General features: G+C 43.0%; 1 protein-coding gene across 6 annotated transcripts in view; it reads right to left on the bottom strand.

The window, feature by feature from the left end:
* KIF21A (kinesin family member 21A) overlaps nt 1–26,067 on the bottom strand; it is a 282,538-nt gene that overhangs the window by 107,629 nt on the left and 148,842 nt on the right. For 3 of the 6 annotated variants that reach the window (XM_063927091.1, XM_063927092.1, XM_063927094.1), the window contains exons 10-13: nt 14,520–14,583; nt 12,781–12,984; nt 6,499–6,537; nt 4,227–4,308 (exon numbers count right to left, since the gene is read on the bottom strand). In XM_063927091.1, the coding sequence (XP_063783161.1) occupies nt 4,227–4,308; nt 6,499–6,537; nt 12,781–12,984; nt 14,520–14,583 (389 nt within the window). The remainder of the gene's footprint in view (nt 1–4,226; nt 4,309–6,498; nt 6,538–12,780; nt 12,985–14,519; nt 14,584–26,067) is intronic. The other 3 variants (XM_063927093.1, XM_063927096.1, XM_063927095.1) reach the window with 1 other exon arrangement.

The following is a 26,067-nucleotide window of genomic DNA, read 5'->3' as shown; positions in this document are numbered from 1 at the left end:
CTGCTTTAAGACTAAAATCCACGGATATCACTAAATGCTGGGTTTCCTACTTTGTTATGCTCTGCCAGGCCTTTACTGCCCCTGTCTTCAGTTGTTTGTTCATGGGTCTTTCTGCCTTTAGTATTGTCTTCAGAAAGTGAAATGCATGCTCAGTCTAGTTGAGATCAGGTGATTGACTTGGCCATTGCAGAATATTCCACTTATTTACCTTTAAAATATCCTGGGTTGTTTTTGCAGTATGTCTTGGGTCATTGTCCATCTGTACTGTGAAGCACCATCCAATCAACTTTGTAGAATTCAACTTAATTTAAGTAGCACGTATATCTCATATATCTCTATATACTTCAGAATTAATCCGCCTGCTTCTGTCACATTATCAATAAACATTGGGGACCCAGTGCCATTGGAAGCCATGCAGGAACATGCCATCACACTGCCTCCTTCGTATTATACAGGTGTGGTATGCTTCGGATCATGAGCCATTCCAAGCCTTCTCCATAGTTTTTTCTTACCATTATTGTGAAAGAGTTTGATTTAAATTTCATATGTCTAAAAGAATCCTGTTCCACCTTGTGGTGAACCCTCTGTATTTGCTTTTGTGAAGTTTTCTCTTTAGACTTTGATAATATTCCTATCTCCTGGAGAGTGTTTGTCTGAATGCTGTGAAGTGTTTTTCTGTACAGTAGAGAGGATCCTGAGATCATCCACCACTGTTGTCTACTGTGGCTTTCCAGGCCTTTTTGTGCTGCCGAGCTTTTCTCTGAATGTACCAAACTGCTGATTTGGCCTCTACTAAGGTCCCCGTTATCTCTCTGATGGCTTTTTTTTTTTTGCAGCCTAAGGATTTCACTTGCACCAAGAGCTCCTTTGACTGCATGTTGTGGGTTCACAGCAACAGCTTTCAAATGCAAATGCCACACTTAACCGCTAGATTGAGCCTGCATGCAGGGTCAATCTAGCACTGGCAATAGCGATCTATCGCTGGGGGGCATACACGCGGCAGATTCGTGCTTAAAATATAAGCAATCTAGTCAGATTGCTTAGATTTTAAACACGGATCTCTCCGTGTGTACCCCCCTTTAATTGATGAAGAAATAACAAAGGAATAGCCCACACCTGTCCATGTAACAGCTTTTGAGTAAATTGTCCACCAACTTTTGGACCCTTAAAAAAGAGGGGATTTTATATTAAACAGCTTTAATTTTTAAACCCTTTCCTCCAACTCATGTGAATACATTCAAATTAAAGCTTATAGACTGCACTTTAAAACCGCATTCATTATTTAACTGCAACTTAAAAATGTTTAGGCAAACAGTTACAATGACAAAAATTGTGTAGGTATCCAAATATATATGGACCCAAGACCTTAACATTAAAAAAAAAAGTGTCAGAAGAACAACATATGGTGCACCTATAGATGTTTAAAAAGTAAATCTTAATAAAATGTAAAAAAATCGAATCACCCGTGGATTAATATGGGAAATGTATTTTCTAAGTTAAATTATTTTACTTTTTCATTTCAGTATGCTTTCAAAAACTAATCAATATGATCAGTATAGTGAAAAGTTGAGTTCCACTGTTAACATTACAGACTTCTACATTCCATTCTGCAACTAAATATTTTGTTTTGTTTTGGAGCCTACTGTAATTATATATCAAAAGCAATTATACCCAGTGTCACTGGATACAACATAGCTATATAGGGCTCTCTGCTTTGAGAATAGCATCCAGAGAACAGCTGTGTATTGCACCAAAGAGCCACAAAAACAAACAACACCGATACAACAGAATATAAAGGCATGGTTGAAAAGAAGGAAGCCAGAAATACAGGGTTGCTATAAAAGAAATAGGCACTATCAATGTTTTATATAAACCAAAATATTATTGATATAGTCAAAATATTTACATGCATATGTAATATACAGATGTATCCCGCTACATCTTTGCTGTGTATAGCAAGATTCTGTAGCGGGACCATGTTTTGTATGCAGCACGGCATACTACTACATACACATCACTAAGCTGCTCCCATTAGAATGAATGGGCGGCGAAAGTGTGCATATGAACGCGAATGCCGGCTCACATTCAAAAGACGGAATAGCGTTATATATGCTACCCTATGCCGGGAATCGCCTGCTGCATGCAAGGCTGAAAGAGGACACATCTGTAGGTCTGTAAATTTCTGTAACTTAATTACAAATGTTCTGTGTGTGAGCCTTTTGTCACACGACACATATCAATACGATAATCCAATTTGTTCCAAACATAGAAAGAATGACATACGGGTTTACTTGTTGTCACTTAAATGTAGCAGTAATGTAGCTTATATGGAAACACTTGTAAACATTTCGACAAAACTTTCAATTCAGTCTGTTGTGGAATCTGTAATTCTAAACTTGCACTTGTTGTTGGCTTCTTAGGGCTGTGCGTATAGATCTCACGGACACATGTTCCTCTGGTACAGGTGGCCTTTCAGAACTTTTCCCTTTGCATAAACAACCAGTGTTCATACATTTCTTGCTCCAGTTGTAGATGAATTGCACTGTAGGTGGAGGTTTCCCATATCGTGTTCTAATATGCCGTTGTACAGTAACAGAGTTAATTTTCACCAATTCTAGCACACAAACAACCTACTCTACCTGTGTAGTAGCCATTTTGCTTACATGACAACAGCTGCACACGCGATTCTGACGTCATGGACAGCTGCAGTCTTAAAACTTTCATCCCAGCTGTGATTTTTTTCCTTGTTCCTCCACTTGCTGTAAGTGTAAATGATCTGAAGCAAAGCATATTAGCACCTGTTGCGAGTGTGGATGAGGACATGCTCCAGTGCGTGAAACAAATTGGATTATCGTATAATATCTGTCGTGTGACAGAAGGCACAAACACAGAACATTTGAAACTTAGTCATAGAAACTTACAGACATATACTATGGGATGCATTCAATATCCCGGCTGTTGGGATCCCGACCGCTGGGATATTCTTCCACTTGGGGTGTCCACAACACCCTTGGAGGGAGAATAAATAGCCACCATGCCTGCAGTGTGACAAGTGCAGCGAGCCCGCAAGGGGCTCTTTTGCGCTTGTCCTGCTGCCGGAATTCCGCGGTCGGGATTCTGACCGCTGGGATGACGGGCGTCGGTATATTAATACCAACCTATATACTACATATCCATGTATTTTGACTATATCAGTAATACTTTAGTTTATATAAAACATTGAAAGTTTTTTTTATTTTTTACAGTAGCCCTATACATTGCAAAGATAAAAAGAAACTTGAAGCTGAAAAAGATGACTATGAGTCCCAGTCAACAAAGGTGGAGTCTCATCATAAAGATGACAGGGAATAAAAAGAAACTGTAACAAATTCTCTTATTTCATGTAAATAAAGTGTTTAGAAACAATTATGTGGTCCTATTACTTAGCACACATTGTTTGTGGAGAGACTTGCTTAACTCACAGACTTTCCAAACTTCCTGTATATAGTATCGCATATCAAATTAATCAGCAAATAAGATGCATTTTCGGCCAAAAAAGACGCCCAATGCTAGCAGACTTGCACATGGCCTGGTGGCTTAATCATGCTAGGCATCTCATGCTGCGTGATGTATTAGGACACATCTGTATGTGTGTGTGTGAGAGTGTGTGTGTATGTACATTGTGACAAAGATCACGTACACTGGGTAAAATTCAAACAGCAGATATATGCTTTCTCCAGGAGTTAGGACACTTACACAGTTGTAACAGCAGTTCACAGCAGGTTAAAGCATAACATTGCATGTTCTGACAATCAGCAATGGTATAGACTCCAATGGTTCCTAACTTAAACCTAGACCCCCAGCCTATCGCCTGACAGCTTGTCCAGCATCAGGAGCATTATCCCTGTGTACAGAAAGCATTCTTAAAGGCAGCTAACAGGTGCTATTAATGAACTTTGCTGCAGTTCATTCCTGACCTCAACGAAAACCTTGACTGGATCCATGTTCAACAGATGTTACATACTTAAATCAGGGAAATCCTGCTGTCCCTGCCACAAATATATATATTATATTTGCTGGTACTCATTGTAAAAGGCTTAACAGTAGTAAGGGGAGGTGGCTCCTTTAAAATATGGAAGGTGTTACCCTCTCCTTCATAAATTGCTATGAATGTTGTTGTATGGGCTGCAAGTGCAGACCTTTAAAATGATCCTCTTACACGTAAAATAAACTTCTGCAATACTTACAATATCTAATTCATTGGTTTCTCTTCCTGTAAACCCTGTCTCTTCAGATTTTTCGTTGTCTGTGTTTTCATCTTTCACAACACTTAAAGAAGTAAAAGACACATTTGATATTTACTAATGCAATGTGTTACAGAAATATAATTAAGGTTCAACATTCTCTTCAGCTAAATTCCTGTACACCATGCTACAGCAACAATCTTGTGTCTAGTTACTATACATATGTAATTCTAGTACAACTTTATTTGCTTTAATTTGCACTTTGTAATCAGGTTTCTTTGATGCACTGCAGATACAAGAATTAATTAACTTAATTTGCATTAGGACTGACAGCTGCTCATGTGGTTCACAATTTTACAAAGAGACCAATGCTGTAAATGATATCCATATGTGAATTACATGCATTGAGTAATTCTTATAAATGGGATAATGGGACACCTAGGATACTGGATATACTAATGAACTTTCCAGAAATACCGCTTTAATGAATATACTGTACTCCGTAATCGGAATGTTTTTACTACGAGAACCATAAATACCCAAGGAACCCTACATTGTACTAGTAGGAATATTATTAGTTTTGTGCTACTCTATTGTGATAAAGGAAGAATACTACAGCTTTAGGCTAAAGATGCGACTAACCAGATAATGGAAACTTTATTAGTGACCTGTCATGTTCAAAATGCAGTGACTGCTGGTATCTGCATAACATCAAAAAGTCTTACGGAATGCTATTGTAAAGCATATTGTATTTATCCATCCTAATTACAGCTAATCCTATCTCAGTGAGCTGAATACAGTAACACTTTTGTCAAAGTGTCACAATGGCATGAAAGAGGTTAGTGGTTATGATATTTTATGTACCAAGTAAAAAATAAAAAGAAAGGTCATTAGATCAACAAGAATGAGATGATTGCAAGTAAGAGAAGAACTGCTTAGTACAAAGTGCATAAGCACTGCATTAAGACTTGATGTTTTAGTTTAGTATATCCAGTGGTAATTTGTAATACAAGTGACTTGCATCTTTTCACAGGCTCCCAAGACAAATTTATTCATACAAGATGATGGATCAGATGAATATAGTCTGCATCCATATGTCACAGCTGGGTCTGTTTTGTCCTATGTGTACTGCATAGGAGACCACAAATAGGTTGAACTCGATGGACAATTGTCTTTTTTCAACCTTAGTTACTATGTTACTATGTCCCCATTGAACATTTAATAAAATATTCTTCCATGATAAATAGCAGCTTTAGGGAGTATCCTATTAGCAGTAATTTATCACTGCTAATAGATTCGCTGGGGGCTATCTAATTAGCCCTAATGCAGCACACTCCTTCCCCCAATGCCACCAATTATCGGGGATTATGCTTCAGGTGCCTCAAACAACCAAAGTATAATCTGTGATAAACAGCAGTCGCAGCTGCGGTAACACATGGGATCGGAAACATAGACTTGTGGTCTGGTCACAAAGCACCGGATGTACTAAGGCAATGTAAACCCACCACTGTACATACACCTGGTGATACTGTGATACATATCACTTGGTGATAATGTGTTACCTGGTACCACTACTTAACATCAGTGCCTAATGCATTGCAACATAATAATAAATAAAGTGATCTTGTTTTTTTAAACGTTAATGGGTATATTCTATGCAAGAGAGGCTTTGGTAAGTGTGTTTGGATAATATCCTCAATGCATAGATCACCCATCCAGTGTACAAAATCCAGCTTTTTCTTTTATGAATTCCAAGTGTTTTTCAGTTGTAATTAACAGCTTTATTTTGTTTCCAGGAAACACAAAGTTGCCAGCATTATATTTCCAAGATGCCCTGTTATCTGTTAAAATGTACCCATCACTTACAAACAGTGGAGGCAGCCATTTTGTTGTGTACAGTAATATGCAAGAAAATGCAGCCCATCTCACTAAGACTTCATAAATTTACAATACAAACACATGAACATTTGTTTAGTCTAAATAAATGGCGCCTCCATAGTCTGCAGAGGTGAGATGCAAAGACCATTCAGGTCATCCATTTATACATCAATACTTTCTTCTTTGTATATAGGATTTGTGAGTGGAGCCAATACATATCAATTTGGGCAGGTACTATCCATGCTGACAATACCGCATTCAAATATAACACTTTGATGCATAAAATGGAGCTGGAACAATATAGAATTTCATTGGGTTAATAGATTTTCTCTTTTTAAACAGGTGACAGGTATAACTTAAAACAAAAACAAACAGAGATAAAGGGGAGTATTCCAACCTTCTTTCTTCTTGATTGTTTTCTTGGAGCTGCAGTAGCCTTCAAAAGCAGAAGTACAGAATAGGCAGCCACACCAATGAAGGGCAGACAAACAATGAAAGTTATAAGGTAAAAATGGTGCATGAACTTGCTGCCTTCAACATATAGAATATAAAAGGTCTTCAGCAATAGGAATAAATGAAATGCATTATTTAAATTTGGTTTTCCAATCTCATAACATAAGACACAAAGGCTACTGTATACTGTGTGTGTCTGGGAAGTTAGGTAACAAAGACAGAGACAGCGGAAATACAAGACAGTATCAGAGGATCACATCCCATCCACCCACATCCATAAACCTCCTCAAATCTGATACAAATGGTTTCACTTTTTGTATGCCTTGTCTTATTATGGAGGTTCCTGAGATGTGTACAAGTGCCTCGGTTTAACACAACTATGGCTGAACATAGAACATTTCTACAAAGAAATAATTTGCCATGGTTTAGATTGCTTGCTGTGCATGGTCAGTGTAGAGAACTACATATCGGCAAAATAACATTCGGGATCCCCTGTCGGTATGGTGACCCTATAGAAATACAGTTTTGTTAGGATGCCACAAGGTGTGTGAGAGCTCCTACTGTATGCAGCACAGGAGAGAAGAAACGTGAATGGGATACGGAGACATTAAGGGGTATATTCAATTAAAGTCGGACCCATTCCAACATTCATTTGTCGGAATGGATCCGACATGGCCTATTCAATGGACATCTCAATTCGACTTTTACCAAAGTCGAAATGAGATGCAGGGGAGGGAGATGGTGGAGAGCCGCGGGCAGACGGAGGAGAGAAGCGCTACAGCAGCCGCCGCTCCGTCCCTCGTCACAGCCGCGGCCGCTCCCAGTCTCCCCCTCTCTCACAGCCACCGCTGACGGCAGCGTCCACCTGGCTCCAGCAAGCGAGGTCTCGCTTGCTGGAGCCGGGTGGACGCTGCTGCGAGCAGCGGCTGTCCTCCAGCGCTGCTCACCCTGTCCACGCCTCGGCTCGCCCAGTCTCCGGTGCTGCAGTCCCCATCTCAGTTCGAATTTTTTTAAAGTCGAACTGAGATGGTCGAAAAGGGGGCCAAAAACCGACACAAGCACGTGGATCGGCAGCTATTCCGCCGATCCACGTGCTTTTCGACAAGTCGAATTCCACGACTTGTCGAATAGGACTGAATAGGTCGAATCACGATTCGACCTTAAAAAGTCGAAAACTGCCGTCTTTTCGACAGATGGCAGTTTTCAACGCCAAATGAATATACCCCTAAGGATCACGTACACTCTTCAAACGTATACAGCTGTAGGGCTAATAATATGTGACATCACGTACCTTTGTAAATCTATACCTAGTTTTATAGGGGAACAAATACATTTTAGGGACAAGATGGCGATCTGTGCAGGTATAAAATGTTAGCACCATCTGATGGGAGACACTGGGCAGATCGCAGGAATTTCTTGCTAAAGTGTACAAACGAAATTTCCTTTTGCAGCATGAGGTTATTTAAATGATAAAAGAGTGTTGATGGTAGTACATGCATTCTGGGATACATTTCCAAGTTGCCCTTGTTTGAGAGAGTGTGTTTGTAGGGGCGGTTGGACCAAAGTAACAAAGAGCTACAAAATGCTCAAAATCATGACACATAATAAAGCTTCACTGCGGAACTAAGTACAAAATGAATTTAGGAAACAAACCATACATACTTTTAGGACGTTTTTCACCATGTGTATCATGCACAATCACTGTTGCAGTTGTGCCAAACAGCCCCGCTAGGCGCACAAGGCCCCATGTGACTCTGCTACCATCGGGAGACTTTTTTTGCATCTTTTTACCTAAAAATGTGTTTTAATCGCAATGAGATATAACTAGGATGCACCAGGAGACTGTGCTGATTCATTTGATATTCAACACTTAAATATCTCTATGCAACTGAATCAGAATCTATATATGAAATGCAACAGCAGCAGCTTTTCCTATGCCAAGTTCAGTTGTGCTTCGTATACAGACTCAGTCACAAACAGAAATATAAGTATCGCATATCAAATGAATTAGCATAGTCTCCTGGTGCATCCTAGTTGCACCACACAGCGACACAGACATATCTTCAGGTAAACAGATGCAAAAGAGGCACCCAATGCTTACATAGTCACATGGGTCCGGGCGGCTCACTCGCGTCATGCATCTCTCATCACAAAGTATTGAAGCTAGTGGTATTAGGACACAATGGTCTTACATTTACATCATTAATAAAGTATGATTTTTTTTCTCATTACAGACTACCTTAACTACAGTCATTTCACAATTTGCTAAACCTCTGACCATATATAATTCTAATTAACAACATTAAGTGTGGCGAGCGCAGCAAGCACGAGAGGGTACTCACTGCCAGGATTCCGGCAGACGGGGTACCACTGTCGCTATACTGACAACAGGTATCCCGTCTGCTGATATTTCATACCGGATCCCATTGCAGCATGTGCCACACTAACAACGAGACCAAAATCAGGTCCCTAGTGTATCTGAGAACTCTTGCTAGCTGTATCTGTGTAGCATTAGACTGTTTTTGCCATCTATTATCAGCTGTGATATAGTTAGCCCTTGATTCCAGTCAGTATTAGTAGTAGCATTATACAGCCATCTAGCTAGACTAACATTCCAGTCACAACAGCTAGTCCAAGTGGCCCTGACTCACATCCCAATCCTTCTAGCGCTATGATACCGCAATCAGCTTCACCAACTGCTGCTCACAATCTGATGAGCTACAAGCAGACATAAATGAAGACCACTATAATGTAACTGCTAGTTATCATGGAGCCTAGTGCATAATCCAATCTGCTACAATATACCTATTGTACCTTTGATCACTAGACATTTATTGGATCACTTTATTGACTGAAACTTAATTACTTCAGCAAATGTTTAATGGAGAAGCCTGTAAAAGTCATTGTATTAAACAGTTTACACTTCTTTTTTATCAAAAGAAAACACCGTCGAAAATAATTTGGACACAGTGATAACCCTCAAAAACGTCTGGAAAAACACCAAAAAAAACTTGATTTAAGCACCAGTTGTACGGTAATAGGTATCGTAATCACCAATTATATGTGACTTGTTATTATTGAATGCTATTACCACACCAGATCACCAGTTTCTTCATGACAAGTGAATCTATTTTGATTGTGATGATAGTACACAATAGGGTTACTATCCTAGGTCAGCGATGGGCAACAGGAGGCCTTGCAGCCAAATACTGCCCTCCAAGCCTTTACTTGCAGTCCCTAGCTCCTTCCTACTTTGTTGTCATATTTGTTTTAGTTTGTAATACAGGGTGTTTCAAAAAGATGGCCCAGATTTCAAACCGTTATATCTCTGCAACAACGAACCACTCATGAATGAAACGCTTTAAGGGACAGGGCACAGTTTCAAATGACTACAACTAAAATGCTTCATCCAGGGCACCAACAGACCCTAGCCAGTGATGGGGAACCTTCGCACTCCAGCTGTTGAACTACACATCCCAGCATGCCCTGCTACAGTTTTAGCATGGCCAAATAGCAAAACTGTAGCAGAGCACGCCGGGATGTGTAGTTCAATAACAGCTGGAGTGCCAAGGTTCCCCATCACTGCGGACTAGCCTCAGTCGTTCGCAAGATGGCAACCTCGCATCACAAGGCGTTTTGCGTTCTGCAGTTCGGCAAGACTGAATCCGTAATTGCGGTGAACCATGCATTTTAATGGCGTTTCGGCACTGATCCGCAAATGTCAAAGAGCATTTGTTGTTAGTTTTAACACTTTGAGGAACCAGGCTGTTTATGTAAGGGGAAGAGCACAGGGTGACCACACACTTCAGAGGAAAACGTGAGAAGAATTCAAGAGTTTTCTCTGTAGCGCGCAGTCCACTTGTCGTGCCAGCCGAGAACTTGCCATCCCTCATACGACTGTCTGGCGTGTGTTAGGGCAACGATTAATAATGGAGCCGTACCGGATGCAACTGGTACAGGCTCTTCATGCAGATGACAAAGGAAAGAGTGTAAAATTAAGTGATGCAATGTTACAGAACATGGAAGATCACACCTTCTTACCGCATTTGATTTTAAGTGATGACGCAACAGTTCATCCAATCAGTAAGGTTAACCGTCACAATGTGCTCATATGGGGATTAAGGAATCCACAACAAACTGTAGAGCATGAACGTGATTTCCCAAAAGTGAACGATTTTGTGTAATTTCTCAAATAAAGGTTTATGGCGTATTCTTTTCTACGGAAACAGAGTTACGGCTCACATCCATCTCGAAATGCTGGGGAACTAGCTCTTTACAAATTTTAAAGAATATTCCAATGACTTCATGTTTCAGCAAGATGCAGCACCACCACACTAACATCTGCAGGTTTCACATTTTCTAAATGATACACAGCCTTAACGTTGAAAAGGTTGCACATGACCCCAAGACTTGGCGCTACACTTCTGGCCACCAAGATCCCCAGACATTACACCCTGCGGCTTTTTCTTGTGCGTATACGTCAAAGGCAGTGTTTTGGTGCCACTATTAGTGACTAATCTGAATGACCTCAAAATCAAAACCACGGCAGCAGTGACTTCAGTGGAAGAACACTCAGAGTCAGAGGTGTTTAGGACAAACTCAATTATAGTCTCAATGTTGTCTGTACAGCAGTTGGAGGGCACATAGAGCATTTATAAAATTGTTAGTAAAACTCATTAAATCATTACTTTTTGTGTAATTATAACATGTTGCCATCGCAAAATATATTGCTTTGCAATTGGGTCCATCTTTTTGAAACACCCTGTACTTGTTTAAAACACTGTTGATATGTTATAACAGATAGGTGTCTCTTCTTTGATTAATAATATTTAACTTATAACCAAAATTAAGAGTAATGCATGGTCCTTTTAAAAGGTTAGCTGGCTCCCTTTGTGCCCCCCCAAAGTGTCTAAGGTTGCTAACCACTGTTCTGTATGGTGTGGGTAGAGAGTAGTGAATATGGAAGAAAATGAATGTGATTTACTGAGGAAATTATATGGTAAAATGAAATGTCTGGTATTACAATTGATGACCAAGATTACTTTAGAATAGTGCGTGACAATGAAAGCACATAATATTGTGAATGAGAGACGGTATTAGGTCTCTAGGTCGACAGTGTCTAGGTCGACCACTATTGGTCGACAGCAATTAGGTCGACAGGTCAAAAGGTCAACAAGAGTTTTTCACTTCTTTTTTTTTTTTTTTTTTACTTTTTCATACTTTACAATCCACGTGGACTATGTTTGGGAACGGTAACCTGTGCCAAGCGCAGCAGTAGCAGAGCGAGGCACCTTTCCCAAAGCATGGCGACCGAAGCAAGCCATGCGAGGGGATACGGTGCACTAATTGGGGTTCCTGATCACTGTATGGTGAAAACGACACAAAAAAAGGCTTAAAAAACTCATGTCGACCTTTGACCTGTCAACCTAGACCATGTCGACCTAGAGACCCTGTCGACCTTCAATACTACACCCATGAGACACTGTGGAGAGTGACAGTTTACATGGTAAATTGTAGCTTATGTTGGCCACACATATGGATCCAGTTATGCAATATTTCAAAAAATTCCAAAGAACAGCCAGAATGGCCACAGGTGTGCAAAGGTTTTTGTGTTTCAGATGAAGAGAAAGAACAAAATTCCCAATCTAATCACTGATGCTCAGTGTGAACAGCCAGCATCCTAATGTGGGCCATACATCAGCGGGTCAATTCCCCATTCCTCGATTTGTCAGGAGGATCCCACATTAAAAATCCCTGAGACGATTCAGCTAATTTTTGGACCAGAATAGGCAAATCGAGGATTTCCAACATGTTGGATTTTGCCGATGACTCAAACTAATCATCAGCAAAACAGGGAAATCCTCCAATACTTGCCTGATGTATGGGCCCCATAACACTTATGCAGCTTGTTTGCTATGTAGCAAAGAATAGAACGTATCTAGTTTTGTTTTTTGTTTTTTTGCTAAATGCATTGTACACTTTTCTACAATGTGACAAACCATGCATTTTGAGACATGCAAGACATTTGTTATTTTAGTATACAGTGTAATACAATAATCAAATCAAGCACTTGACTGAAAAAACAACAATCATCATATACAAACTACATAGCTTTAAATAGTAAAATGATTACATTAATGAAAGGAAAATGTTTAATTAAAACAGAGAACAGCTTGTGAAAACAGTTATAAGCACATAGGAAAAATGTATATGGAATAAATATTACCTTTTCTTTTTCTTTTTTTCCTTCTTTTTTAATTTTTCTATGTCTTTTTTTGCCATATCTATGATTTCTGTTGTCTCTTTCTCAGCTGATACTAAGGAGGTAGGGAATGGAGAGCGGCCAGCAAAATAAGAAGCTCTTGATGACGCACTTGATAGACTCCTTCGAAGATTTCCATTCACAGCTTCACTTTCTAACAATTTTGCACTAATAAGCAAAACGAGTTTACATACTTGTATCTTGAAATAAAATAGCATTTTACAAAGTTCTAATATTTAAATTACATGCAGCTTAAACACATTTTCACTTTACAATAATCACTAAACTTTAGACCCCTAAGAATGGAAGGTGTGTCTGGCCTCAGTGAATGTGCAGTAAGTGTGCTTGTACATGGTCTCTCAGTGACTAGTCGGAAATACGCTTTAATCAGCATGCAGAGTCAAGCCCATCTTGCTGCTATGACTCTATACATTTAGAGAGGCAGAACAGCAGAAGGAGGGGAGTACATGCATAGGTTTTGTTTTCTTTTTACATTTCATAATATTCCGCAATGTTAGAACGTGTGGTCAGGATAAATGTATTTGTTCTTTTGATTACATTTATACACGATACTCTGCATCATCCTGTTAAAAAGTATCTTATTTGAATATGGTTACCATCAATTATACAGAAACTTGCAAACTTTGACTATAGACCATTGTATTTATTTTTAGAAGTTACTGAAAACCATTTGTATACTCAAACAGAAATTCAATTGCAGGCGATGGGTGTGAATACCACTTTGCGCACCCTTTGCCTGTCCGTCCCAAATCCCAAATTAGCTCTAAAGTGATCACTACCCTATGGAGTATCGAACAGCTTTGTTCGAGACTGGCCTGCTGTAAAGTGCGGCTGCTGCTTCGCTGATTTAGCAGGGTAAAATAATTTGCCTGTAACTGAATTTACCCCCAAAGCTCCTAAAAGATCTGTAACTATACATAGACATATGAGATTTTGTTTTCGATATACAGATGTGTCTACATACATCTAACCTAAATACGCCCTCCTCAAGTGTGCGACTGCCACCCCCTCCTGAAATGTGCCTTTGGCCCTCCCATCCTCTGAATTCCGCACCGCATGTATGCCGCTGAATCCCCATGAGCACTTCTGACATCCCGCCTCCTCCACATCTCTAACATATTCCCAACTGTGACTTTGACTCTGACCCCCATGGTGAATCAGAAGTAACATGGATGAGCGGAATCAAGGTAGAGTTCAATGGTGCATAACAGAACATAAAGTAATTTGGACTTTTTCTCATTTCAAAGAGTTACCTGTAGGGCTTATTGGACCTGTGTGTCCAATGAGTCGGGGGACAGGGAAAGATGAGGGCCCTGCCTGATTTATCTGTACTGGGTGCCACAATTTTTTAATACTGTGTATAAAATCAGTACAGTAACTTCAGCAATTACTAAAAAACTAAACACTGTCAAGTCACATCTTCTGGCATCTTGAGATACTGTACAAAATGATTATTTTCGGGCACTACTCTACATCAAACTCTGAGGTGCAGCATTAAAGATGTAGTACTTCTGTAAAGCCAGAAGGTGACACTATTATGCAACCAATAGAGTAGCTTAAGGTTGTGAAAATGTCATGTACAGTCTGTAAAGGCAATGTGTATTTTAGTGTGCTTTCATTAAAAGAAAAATTTCAGTTTCAAAAAGGTTCACTTAAACCTATCTTGTTATATTATCTCTTACCGGAGATCTTCAATTTCTTTTATATAATTGTGAACCATATTGCTTATTTCTTCATTTCCATCACCTGCAAGGAAAAAAATGTTTATTTTTTATATACAGTGTATACTTGTATATGAATTTTACTTTAAAAACATATTTAGTCTTTTAGTAAGGTTACACAAACTAGTTATTTTCATACGAAATAAGTCAGTTTAACATCATATAGCATAGATTGATGTTTAAAATGTTTCTGCACAATACAGCATCCACAAAACATAACTACTTATTAGATATGGTGCAATAACCAGCAAAAAAAAAAAAACGGAAATGCCTATAACAGTCCATGCACAAGTAACAACAGCAAGTCACAATAAAAGTAATTTAGAAAATATAGAACGTTTTTATTCTTTTATCATTCATCAGTCAGGCGATGACAGGTTGCCCCTAGAAATTATGCCTACAGGACTTGACTTGGTGCAGTCTACAATGTATCACAGGACAAGGTGTTGTTTTTTCTACTTCTGTACCTATATATGCGTCAAATACTCTACTGATCATGCAGCTATTAAACTCATTTGACATTAAGGGGGGTATCCAATTACTTGCCATAGTGCCACGGGCCTGAAAAATGGGTGTTTATTGTGTTAATTTTTTTTTAGCACCCTATTCATTTATGTCCCAAAAGAAACACATGTTTTTCACACGAAAATACATAGGTCCTGCAAAAAAGCCACGGACCTATGTATTTTTTCGCTGCACTTATCGCGGGTCTAGGGGGCACTTATCCCGTATGTTATGCTTTGCATGCCTCAGGCATGCAAAATATAATTTGCGATTAGTGCCTGCATCAGGGGGAGGAGCGCACCACATCAGGGCTAAAAGGATAGCCCACGGAGAACCAATTAGACACGGTATATGTGTGCATTGCAGCTTCAGTGAGACTTGCCTATTATGCCTAATGTTTGTTTTGGAAATTAAGAAATTCTGTTTTCTACTGCTCTATTATGGGACCACAGGGTTGGTTTGTTTGTTTGTTTGTTTGTTTGTTTTCTTGATCTTTTGTGATTGAGGTCTTAAATTGTTTTTTTAACATGTTCACTATAAAATAAGCATAGTAACACAATTTTGTGACATGCATACAGACTTTTCTTTCACTAGAGAGGCCCTTTCCATTCTATGAACGTTCCTTTTAATTATGTTACTGAACTGCTTTCAAACTTTTCCTGGAAAACACTAACATAGCATCTTGTATGCAGATACAGCTGCAGTCACATAGAATATTATCATGCCGCAAATCATTTTAATCAGCATAGGGGTATATTCAATTAGTGTCGGATCATCTCCGTCAGAAAGGATCCGACACTTCACTATTCAATTTGCAGGCATTTCCAACAAGTTTTGCCCGTTTTCGACAATGCCGATCCGACTTTTCTTAAAACCTGTCGGAAACGCCCGCAAATTCGACAAAATATGTGGCTCTTCGATCTGTCTGCCGATCTACGTGTTTTACGATAAGTCGGAATTTCCGACAAGTCTGAAACACAGCACTGGACTTGAATAGGTTGAATCCAGATTCAACCTAAAAAAGTCGAAAAGTGCTGGGGGGTTTTTGACTAGTCAGAAATCCCAACAATAATTGAAAAGTCCCCATAGTCTGCTTGCGTATCTTATTTGCACAAAGATTCAAATAAGAAGCATTTTTGGAGCGAAAAGGAGGTTCGGTGCTGGCTAGTCACATGGGTTCTTTTTGAAGGTGTACTGTAGATTTCTTTCCAAAGGCCCTGTTACATACCCAACCACAAGGAGAATCCGACGCCAAATCCTGACAGTCAGGATATCCATGCCTGGAATCCTGACTGCTGGCACTCCGAATGCAAGTATAGCGGAATAGTTAGGGCCACGGAGGCTGAATTTAGCCCCCACCTGGGGATTAGGCCTTAAAGTGTGTGTGGGGGGCGGAGTTTAGGGTTAGGCACTAAAGGGGGAGGGATATGGTTAGGTTGTGGGGAGGTGGGGATTAGTTTTAGGCAATACTAGGGGTAGACTCGATGATGGGTATGGGTAGTGTTCATGATGCTAATGGATGTTTCTCATATAATGTTCCACTTCTTAGTCGACCGAATCACCACTTGGTTCACTGCTGTACGGACCTAAGTCCTCCACGAAAAAAAACTCCCCAAAAGAAGGAAAAAGTGTATATAGTGAAGTACTGTTTATTTTTTAAATCACATGCAATACTTTAAAAAACCATACTGAAACATAAAATCCACCATTGATTAGTGGACCTGCGTACCAGACAAGATGGGGTGTCAATGTTGCCAACCCACAATGCGTTTTTAAATGTCACCTCCCAGGATCTTCAGCGACAATACACGTCCTGGGTAACAGCCTTCAATCCCTCTAAAGGTCACTGAAGGTCCATCCAATCAGTCACCAACGCGTTTCTGCTCCAAACAGAGAGTTTATCAAGGTGTATGGTGGCTATGGGTGCTTGGTCTATTTTTATACCCATCACTGTGATCTGATTGTATGGACTCCTCATTCTCAAATCTGCTTGTTTTTCATCACTAATTTAGTGCCAACAACACATGGGCTTGGAGGTAACCTCCCATCTATTCACTCTCTTATCTCAATATATTTTTCGATGTTATCTAAACACATTAATTAATAAAAAACGTCCTTTGCGTTCCACCCATGGTGCAACGCACATTACATCCGTTCCCTGTTTGTACGCTAGGTCCCCTTTTCAATTTCATGTCCCCGGCAGCGGCTTCATGATTTTAAGGGAATGTGTGATTCTAAAGTTTTAAGTAGAGTTTAATATCTTAGCTTGTATGAGAGCCAGACGATTGACGTGGAATAAGTGAATACCGGTGGAACACAGATGCGGTGTTTGCGTTCCACCAACCGGAAGAAAGTTCACTTCCGGTCAGTGGTGGAACGCAAGCCGTGGCCGGGGACATGAAATTGAAAAGGGGACTTAGCGTACAAACAGGAAACGGATGTAATGTGCGTTACATCATGGGTATGTATATAATAGGATTTTGGTACCTACCGGTAAATCCTTTTCTCATAGTCCGTAGAGGATGCTGGGGTCCACATTAGTACCATGGGTATAGACGGGTCCACCAGGAGCCATTGGCACTTTAAGATTTTAAGAGTGTGGGCTGGCTCCTCCCTCTACGCCCCTCCTACCAGACTAGTCTAGAAACTGTGCCCGAGGAGACGACATACTTCGAGAGAAGGACTTAACACAGATAGTGGTGAGATTCATAACAGGTCACACATACAAGGCACGTCAAGTCAACTAGCTTGAACCAATCAGCAAACGGCTGAAACAGTACTTACCCAGTAACTATGCAGTACGCAACTAAACAAAGTGGTACTGAACCAAATAACATAAGCAGGAAAACGAAGCGCTGGGCGGGCGCCCAGCATCCTCTACGGACTACGAAAAAAGGATTTACCGGTAGGTACCAAAATCCTATTTTCTCTAATGTCCTAGAGGATGCTGGGGTCCACATTAGTACCATGGGGATGTAGCAAAGCTCCCAGAATGGGAGGGAAAGCGCGGAGGCTCCTGCAGAACTGATTGACCGAACTTCAGCTCATCAGAGGCCAAAGTATCAAACTTGCAGAAACTTGCAAAAGTGTTCAACCCCGACCAAGTTGCCGCTCGGCAAAGCTGCGTTGCCGAGACACCCCGGGCAGCTGCCCAGGAAGACCCCACCTTACGAGTAGAATGGGCCTTAACAGATTTTGGACACGGCAGTCCCGCCGTAGAATAGGCATGCTGGATAGTGAACCTAACCCAGCGAGAAATAGACTGCTTAGAAGCAGGACACCCAATTTTCTTGGGATCGTATAGGACAAACAAAGAATCCGATTTCCTGTGACGAGAAGTTCTCTTCACATAAACCTTCAGAGCCCTCACGACATCCAAGGACTTTGAAGTAATCGAGGGGTCAGTAGCCACTGGCACCACAATAGGTTGGTTGATATGAAATGCCGACACAACCTTTGGAAGGAACTGCTAACGAGTCCGGAGCTCAGCTCTATCTTCATGGAAGATCAAGTAAGGGCTTTTGCATGACAAAGCCCCCAGCTCCGAGACACGCCAAGCAGAGGCTAAGGCCAACAAAGTGACCACCTTCCATGTAAGAAATTGAGCTCCACCTCCTGTAGAGGCTCAAACCAAGCCGACTGGAGAAACTGGAACACCACGTTAAGGTCCCAAGGCGCCGTAGGCGGTACAAAGGGAGGTTGGATATGCAGAACTCCCTTCAAAAAGGTCTGAACCTCCGGGAGGGCAGCCAATTGTTTCTTAAAGAAAATGGACAGGGCTGAAATCTGGACCTTCACAGATCCCAACCTCAGCCCCATATCCTCTCCTGCCTGCAGGAAGAGGCGGAAACGTCCCAGTTGACATTCCATCGCAGGAAACTTCTTGGACTCACACCAAGAGACATATTTCTTCCAAATACGATGGTAATGTTTAGACGTTACCCCTTTCCTAGCATATATGAGGGTAGGAAGCACTTCTTTCGAAATACCCTTCCGAGCAAGAATCAGGCGCTCAACTTCCATGCCGTCAAACGCACCCGTGGTAAGTCTTGATGGCCGAACGGACCCTGTTACAGCAGGTCCTCCCGAAGAGGAAGAGGCCTCGGCTCTTCTTTCAGTAGATCCAGAAGGTCCACGTACCAAGCCCGCCTTGGCAAGTCTGGGGCAATGAGGATCGCTTGAACCCTTGTTCTCCTTATGAGCTTTAAGATTCTTGGGATGAGTGGGAGTGGTGGAAACACGTACACTGACTGGAACACCCACGGAGACACCACTGCCTGAGGGTCCCTCGACCTGGAACAATAACGCTGAAGCTTCTTGTTGAGACGAGAGGCCATCATGTCTATTTGGGGTAGACCCCAGAGATCTGTTACCTCCTTGAACACCTCCGAATGGAGGCCCCACTCTCCCGAATGGAGATCGTGTCTGCTGAGGAAGTCTGCTTTCCAGTTGTCTACTCCCGGAATAAAGATGGCTGACAGCGCCAACGCGTGCTTTTCTATCCAGATGAGTATTCTGGTGACCTCTGACATCGCCGCCCTGCTCTTCGTTCTGCCCTGTCGGTTTATGTAAGCCACTGTTACGTTGAACGACTGTACTTGAATGGCCCTGTTTCTTAGAAGAGGGGCAGCCTGAACAAGACCGTTGTAGACGGCTCTTAATTCCAGAATGTTGATGGGCAGGCCGGCTTCTAGGCTTGACCACCTTCCCTGGAAGGTCACCCCTTGAGTGACTGCTCCCCAGCCCCGGAGGCTCGCATCCGTCGTTAACAGGACCCAGTCATGAATCCCGAATCTGCGGCCCTCCAGCAGGTGAGGCAATTGGAGCCACCATAGGAGTGAAATCCTCGCCCTTGGTGACAGACGAATTCTCTGATGCATGTGGAGGTGAGATCCCGACCACTTGTCCAAGAGGTCCAGTTGGAAGGTACGAGCATGAAACCTCCCGTACTAGATAGCCTCGTAGGAGGCCACCATCTTTCCCAATAGGCGAATGCATTGATGAACCGACACCCGGGGTAGCTTCAAGACATCCCTGACCATGGACTGGATCACCAACGCCTTGTCCCGCGGAAGGAACACCCGGCTGTACTTCCGTGTCCAGGATCATTCCCAAAAACGACAATCTCCGAGTCGGCTCCAAATGTGACTTTGGACAATTCAGAATCCAGCTGTGACGCTGAAGCAGCCGTGTTGTGAGAACAATGGATTGCCGCAACATTTCCCTGGACGATGCCTTTATCAGGAGATCGTCCAGATAAGGAATGATGTTCACACCCTGTTTTCGGAGTAGCATCATCATCTCCGCCATCACCTTGGTAAACACCCTCGGTGCCATGGAGAGACCGAACGGCAGAGTCTGGAACTGAAAATGACAGTCCAGCAATGCGAATCGGAGATAAGTCTGATGCGGCAGCCAGATCGGAATGTGAAGGTACGCATCCTTGATATCCAGGGATACCAGGAATTTCCCCTCTTCCAGACCTGCTATCACCGCCCTGAGAGACTCCATCTTGAGCTTGAACTCCCGTAGAAAGAGGTTTAGTTCAACGACTTTAAATTCAGGATAGGCCTGACCAAACCATCCGGTTTCGGTACCACGAAAAGGTTCAAATAGTAACCCTTTGTCAGCATGTGCGGTGGTACCGGCACAATGACTTGTGCCTCCACCAGCTTTTGGACAGCGTCCTGTAGCACTGTGCTGTCCTGCAACAGGGTTGGTAAGTCCGAATTGAAAAAACGATAAAGGAGGTAGACTTTGAAATTCCAGCCTGTATCCCTGAGAGACAATATCTACCACACAGGGATCGAGGCCAGACGAGACCCAGACCTGACAGAACTTTCTGAGTCTCGCTTCTACAGGCCCCACCTCCGGGCCCTCCCATCCACCGTCATGCAGAGGACTTAGGGGTACCTGAAGAAGGCTTTTGATCTTGTGAACCTGCAGCGGCAGGTTTCTTTGACTTAACCTTACCTCCTCTGAAGAAGGTATTGGAAGACTTGGACTTTCTGGTCTTGTTGGGCCGAAAGGACTGCTGCGTAGATGAGGAGAACGATCTCTGCGGAGCAGGAGCTGCTGAGGGAAGATACGGAGACTTACCCGCTGCAACGGTAGAAATCCACGCGTCAAGGGCTTCCCCAAAGAGAGCCTGGCCTGTATAGGGTAGCGACTCCACACATCTTCTGGATTCCGCGTCGGCTGACCACTGGCAGAGCCAGAGTCCCCGACGAGCTGAAACAGACATGGAAGAAATTCCCGCAGCCATGGAACCCAGGTCTTTCATGGATTCTAACATAAAACCTGCAGAATCATGAATGTTTCGCAAATACAGTGCAACGTCATCCCTATCCATAGTATCCAAATCCTCCATTAAGGTAGCCAACCACTTCACTATTGCCTTAGCGATCCATGCGCTAGCAACAGTGGGACGTAATATGGCCCCTGAAGCAGTGTACACTGATTTCAGAGTATTATCAATTTTCCTATCTGCCGGCTCCTTTAAGGTGGTAGATCCCGGTACCGGTAAAACCACCTTTTTTGAGAGTCTAGATACAGATGTGTCAACAATTGGTGGGTTTTCCCATTTTTTCCTATCCTCCTCAGGGAAAGGAAAAGCTACCAAAATCCTCTTAGGAATCTGAAACTTCTTTTCAGGATTCACCCAGGCCTTTTCAAATATAGCATTCAGCTCTTTTGACGCAGGGAAGGTTAGCGAGGCTTTCTTGTTTTCAGTGAAGAAAGCCTCCTCAACCTGCTCCAGTGTGGTATCATTAACATGTAACACATCCCGGATAGCCTCTATCAACAACTGAACCCCCCTTGCAAGAGATGCAGACCCCCGCAACACATCCCCGTCACCATCTGTAGTGTCAGAATCAGTATCTGTGTAGTCTTGTGTTACCTGCACAAGCGCACGTTTGTGGGGGTATATAGCGGGGTGACCTAAGGTACCTGACAAGGGCCACACAGCCATAGAGGACTGTAAGACCTGGGTTGCCGACTCAGTACTGGTAATCATGTCAAAAATCTGAGAAATCCAAGCCCTGATAGAGGAAAACCACTCTGGTTCCCTTGCTGGAATCTGTGCTAAACCAGTGCTAACCTGATTACATGGAATGGGACCATCCTGGGAGGACAAATCCTCTGCAGCATATGACACTGTCTCTCTGGACATTGATGATAGTGACCACCAAACACACACACACACACACACACACACACAGGATGGGGTAAGACAGAGTTTCCCCACCAAGAATGGCAAGAGAGAGACAGAGATTGGAGCCAACCCACACCTGCACTTTCTATACAAAGAGAAGCCTCTTACCAGCGCTGACTTGTGCTCCTTAATAGGACACACAGTCAAGTATCTTGCCACCCCCCGCCCCCTTCTACAACTCCCTGGTACCATACAGTAACTGGAGCTGCTGTGGAGGGATCAGGATCTTCCTTCTGCTTGTAGCATCCAGGAAAATGGTGCTGGAACGCTGCAGGTCCGCTCTGAGTAGAAGCTCCGCCCCCCTCCCGGCGCTGTCTTCCCGCTCAGCTGTGTTCAAATTTTGGTTTGAGGAGTTTTGCTGGCTGGAACCCAGGGGCCCGACAGGCTTACTGACCAAGTTTGAGGGGTAAGCGCTGGCCCAGGGCGCCCCTCACCGCACCGTGTGCCGCTGGTACCATCCGGGATTGTGGTTAATACCGCGCTCCCACCCCTGTTGCCGCCATCTTCACACCGGCCCCCCGCTTGCTAGGGGGGTCATGACTAACTCACCACTTTCTTCAGCTCTGTAAGGGGTCGGCGGCATGCTGCTGAGGTGAGCAGTGCCCCTGCGGCAGAGACCGATCAGCACCGCTGGAGCTCAGTGTCCAGTCAGCGGAGTCAGCTGCTCCCCCCCTTAGTCCTACGCTGCAGGGAGGCTGTTGCCAACAGCCTCCCTGTAAAATAAAAAATATCTAACTAAACTTTTTCCAGGAAAGCTCAGGAGAGCTCCCCTAGCTGTGACCGGCTCCTCCGGCCACAATTTCTAAACTGAGTCTGGTAGGAGGGGCATAGAAGGAGGAGCAAGCCCACACTCTAAAGTGCCAATGGCTCCTGGTGGACTAGTCTATACCCATGGTACTAATGTGGACCCTAGCATCCTCTAGGACGTTAGAGAAATATATATATGCTTCCGTGCATTGGCCAATCCACCAACTAAACCCCCATCATTTATTTATTTATTGATGTTGTGAGGACAAGTGAGCTTGCTATGGTGAGTGCTGAATTCTCTATTTTGTATGTATTTGGGTAGGTGGCCATGGGCTGCATGCACCCCACCCTATGAGTGGTGAGTGCAGACACTGCACCCCGCTTCTGGGGTGGCGAGTGCTGTGGTTTTCCATATTTGTTTGTATATTTTGGGGTTAATCTTTGGTTAACTCTTATTAACCATGGTCACAGGCCTTTTCATGCACCCCTGTGTAATCTTAATTGTTCTAAACCTGTGTCAGCTGCTCCTTAGTAATTTATCGGCTGTGTCAGGTGACTAGTATGCCTTTAAAAGCGACTAGATATGTGGCAGGCATACATTAAACCTAGTGGGCATATTTGCAGTTATATTATATGTGATACAGTTGCCAGGTTTTAATTCTTTAGGCTTTGTGATAGTGTAGGACCTGCATGAAGGTGGGGTACCTTGAAAATCGGTATGCAGGCTTCCGTGCATTGGCCAATCCACCAACTAAACCCCCATCATTTATTTATTTATTTATTGATGTTGTGAGGACAAGTGAGCTTGCTATGGTGAGTGCTGAATTCTCTATTTTGTATATATATATATATATATATATATATATATATATATATATATATATATATATATTTCTCTATCTCTATATATATATGGCATGCAAATTGCTGCACTCAAATGGACTTGCCAATCAAACAAGGGAACGAATAATAAGATTTTAAACCTACCGGTAAATCTTATTCTCCTGGTCCGTAGAGGTTGGGGACTCCGTAAGGACCATGGGGCATAGACGGGCTCCGCAGGAGACATGGGCACTCCAAAGACTTTAGAATGGGTGTGCACTGGCTCCTCCCTCTATGCCCCTCCTCCAGACCTCAGTTAGAGAAACTGTGCCCAGAGGAGACGGACAGTACGAGGAAAGGATTTTTGTTAATCTAAGGGCAAGTTTCATACCAGCCCACACAATCCACACTGTATAACCTGGAATATACGCAACCAGTTAACAGTATTAACAAAACAGCATCAGCCAAAAGACTGATCTTAACTGTAACATAACCCTTATGCAAGCAACAACTATATACAAGCCTTGCAGAAATATGTCCGCACTGGGACGGGCGCCCAGCATCCTCTACGGACTAGGAGAAAAAGATTTACCGGTAGGTTTAAAATCTTATTTTCTCTTACGTCCTAGAGGATGTGCTGGGGACTATACCAAAGCTCCAAACCGGGCGGGAGAGTGCGGATGACTCTGCAGCACCGATTGAGCAAACATGAGGTCCTCATCAGCCAGGGTATCAAACTTGTAGAATTTCGCAAAGGTGTTTGAACCCGACCAGGCAGCCACCCAAGAAGAGCCCACCTTCCTAGTGGAATGGGCTTTTACCGAATTTGCTAACGGCAATCCAGCCGTAGAATGAGCCTGCTGAATCATGTTACAGATCCAGCGAGCAATAGTCTGCTTAGAAGCAGGAGCGCCAACCTTGTTGGCCGCATACAGGACAAACAGTGCCTCTGTTTTCCTAATCCGAGCCGTCCTGGCTACGTAAATTTTTAGGGCCCTGACTACATCCAGGGACTTGGAATCCTCCAAGTCCCACGTAGCCACCGACACCACAATAGGTTGGTTCATATGAAACGATGAAACCACCTTAGGCAAAAATTGAGGACGCGTCCTCAACTCTGCTCTATCCACATGGAAAATCAGATAGGGGCTTTTGTGATACAAAGCCGCCAATTCGGACACCCGCCTTGCAGATGCCAAGGCCAACAACATGACCACTTTCCAAGTGAGAAACTGTAATTCAACTGTTTGAAGAGGTTCAAACCAGTGAGATTTTAGGAACTGTAACACAACGTTAAGGTCCCAAGGTGCCACTGGCGGCATAAAAGGAGGCTGGATGTGCAGCACTCCCTTTACAAAAGTCTGGACTTCTGGGAGAGAAGCCAATTCCTTCTGAAAGAATATAGATAGGGCCGAAATCTGTACCTTAATGGAGCCTAACTTCAGGCCCATATCCACTCCTGTCTGTAGAAAGTGGAGAAAACAGCCCAAGTGGAAATCTTCCGTAGGGGCATTCTTGGCTTCACACCAAGATACATACTTCCTCCAGATACGGTGATAATGTTTCGCCGTCACCTCCTTCCTAGCCTTTATCAGAGTAGGGATGACTTCCTCCGGAATACCTTTCCCAGCTAGGATTCGGTGTTCAACCGCCATGCCGTCTAACGTAACCGTGGTAAGTCTTGGAAAACGCAGGGCCCCTGCTGCAACAGGTCCTCCCTGAGAGGAAGAGGCCATGGATCTTCTGTGAGCATCTCCTGAAGATCTGAATACCAGGCCCTTCGAGGCCAATCTGGAACAAGGAGTATTGTCCGAACTGTTTTTCGTCTTATGATTCTCAATATTTTTGAGATGAGAGGAAGAGGAGGGAACACATAGACCGACTGAAACACCCACGGTGTCACCAGGGCGTCTACCGCTACTGCCTGAGGATCCCTTGACCTGGCACAATATCTCCGAAGCTTCTTGTTGAGGCGTGACGCCATCATGTCGATTTGAGGAAGTCCCCAACGACTTGTTATCTCTGCAAAAATTTCTTGATGAAGTCCCCACTCTCCTGGATGGAGATCGTGTCTGCTGAGGAAGTCTGCTTCCCAGTTGTCCCCTCCCGGAATGAAGACTGCTGACAGAGCGCTTACGTGATTTTCCGCCCAGTGAAGAATCCTGGTGGCTTCCGCCATTGCCACTCTGCTTTTTGTCCCGCCTTGGCGGTTTACATGAG

Source organism: Pseudophryne corroboree, chromosome 6, assembly GCF_028390025.1.
Source record: "Pseudophryne corroboree isolate aPseCor3 chromosome 6, aPseCor3.hap2, whole genome shotgun sequence".
Classification (NCBI taxonomy): domain Eukaryota; kingdom Metazoa; phylum Chordata; class Amphibia; order Anura; family Myobatrachidae; genus Pseudophryne; species Pseudophryne corroboree.
This window is presented reverse-complemented; position numbering and strand designations above follow the sequence as displayed.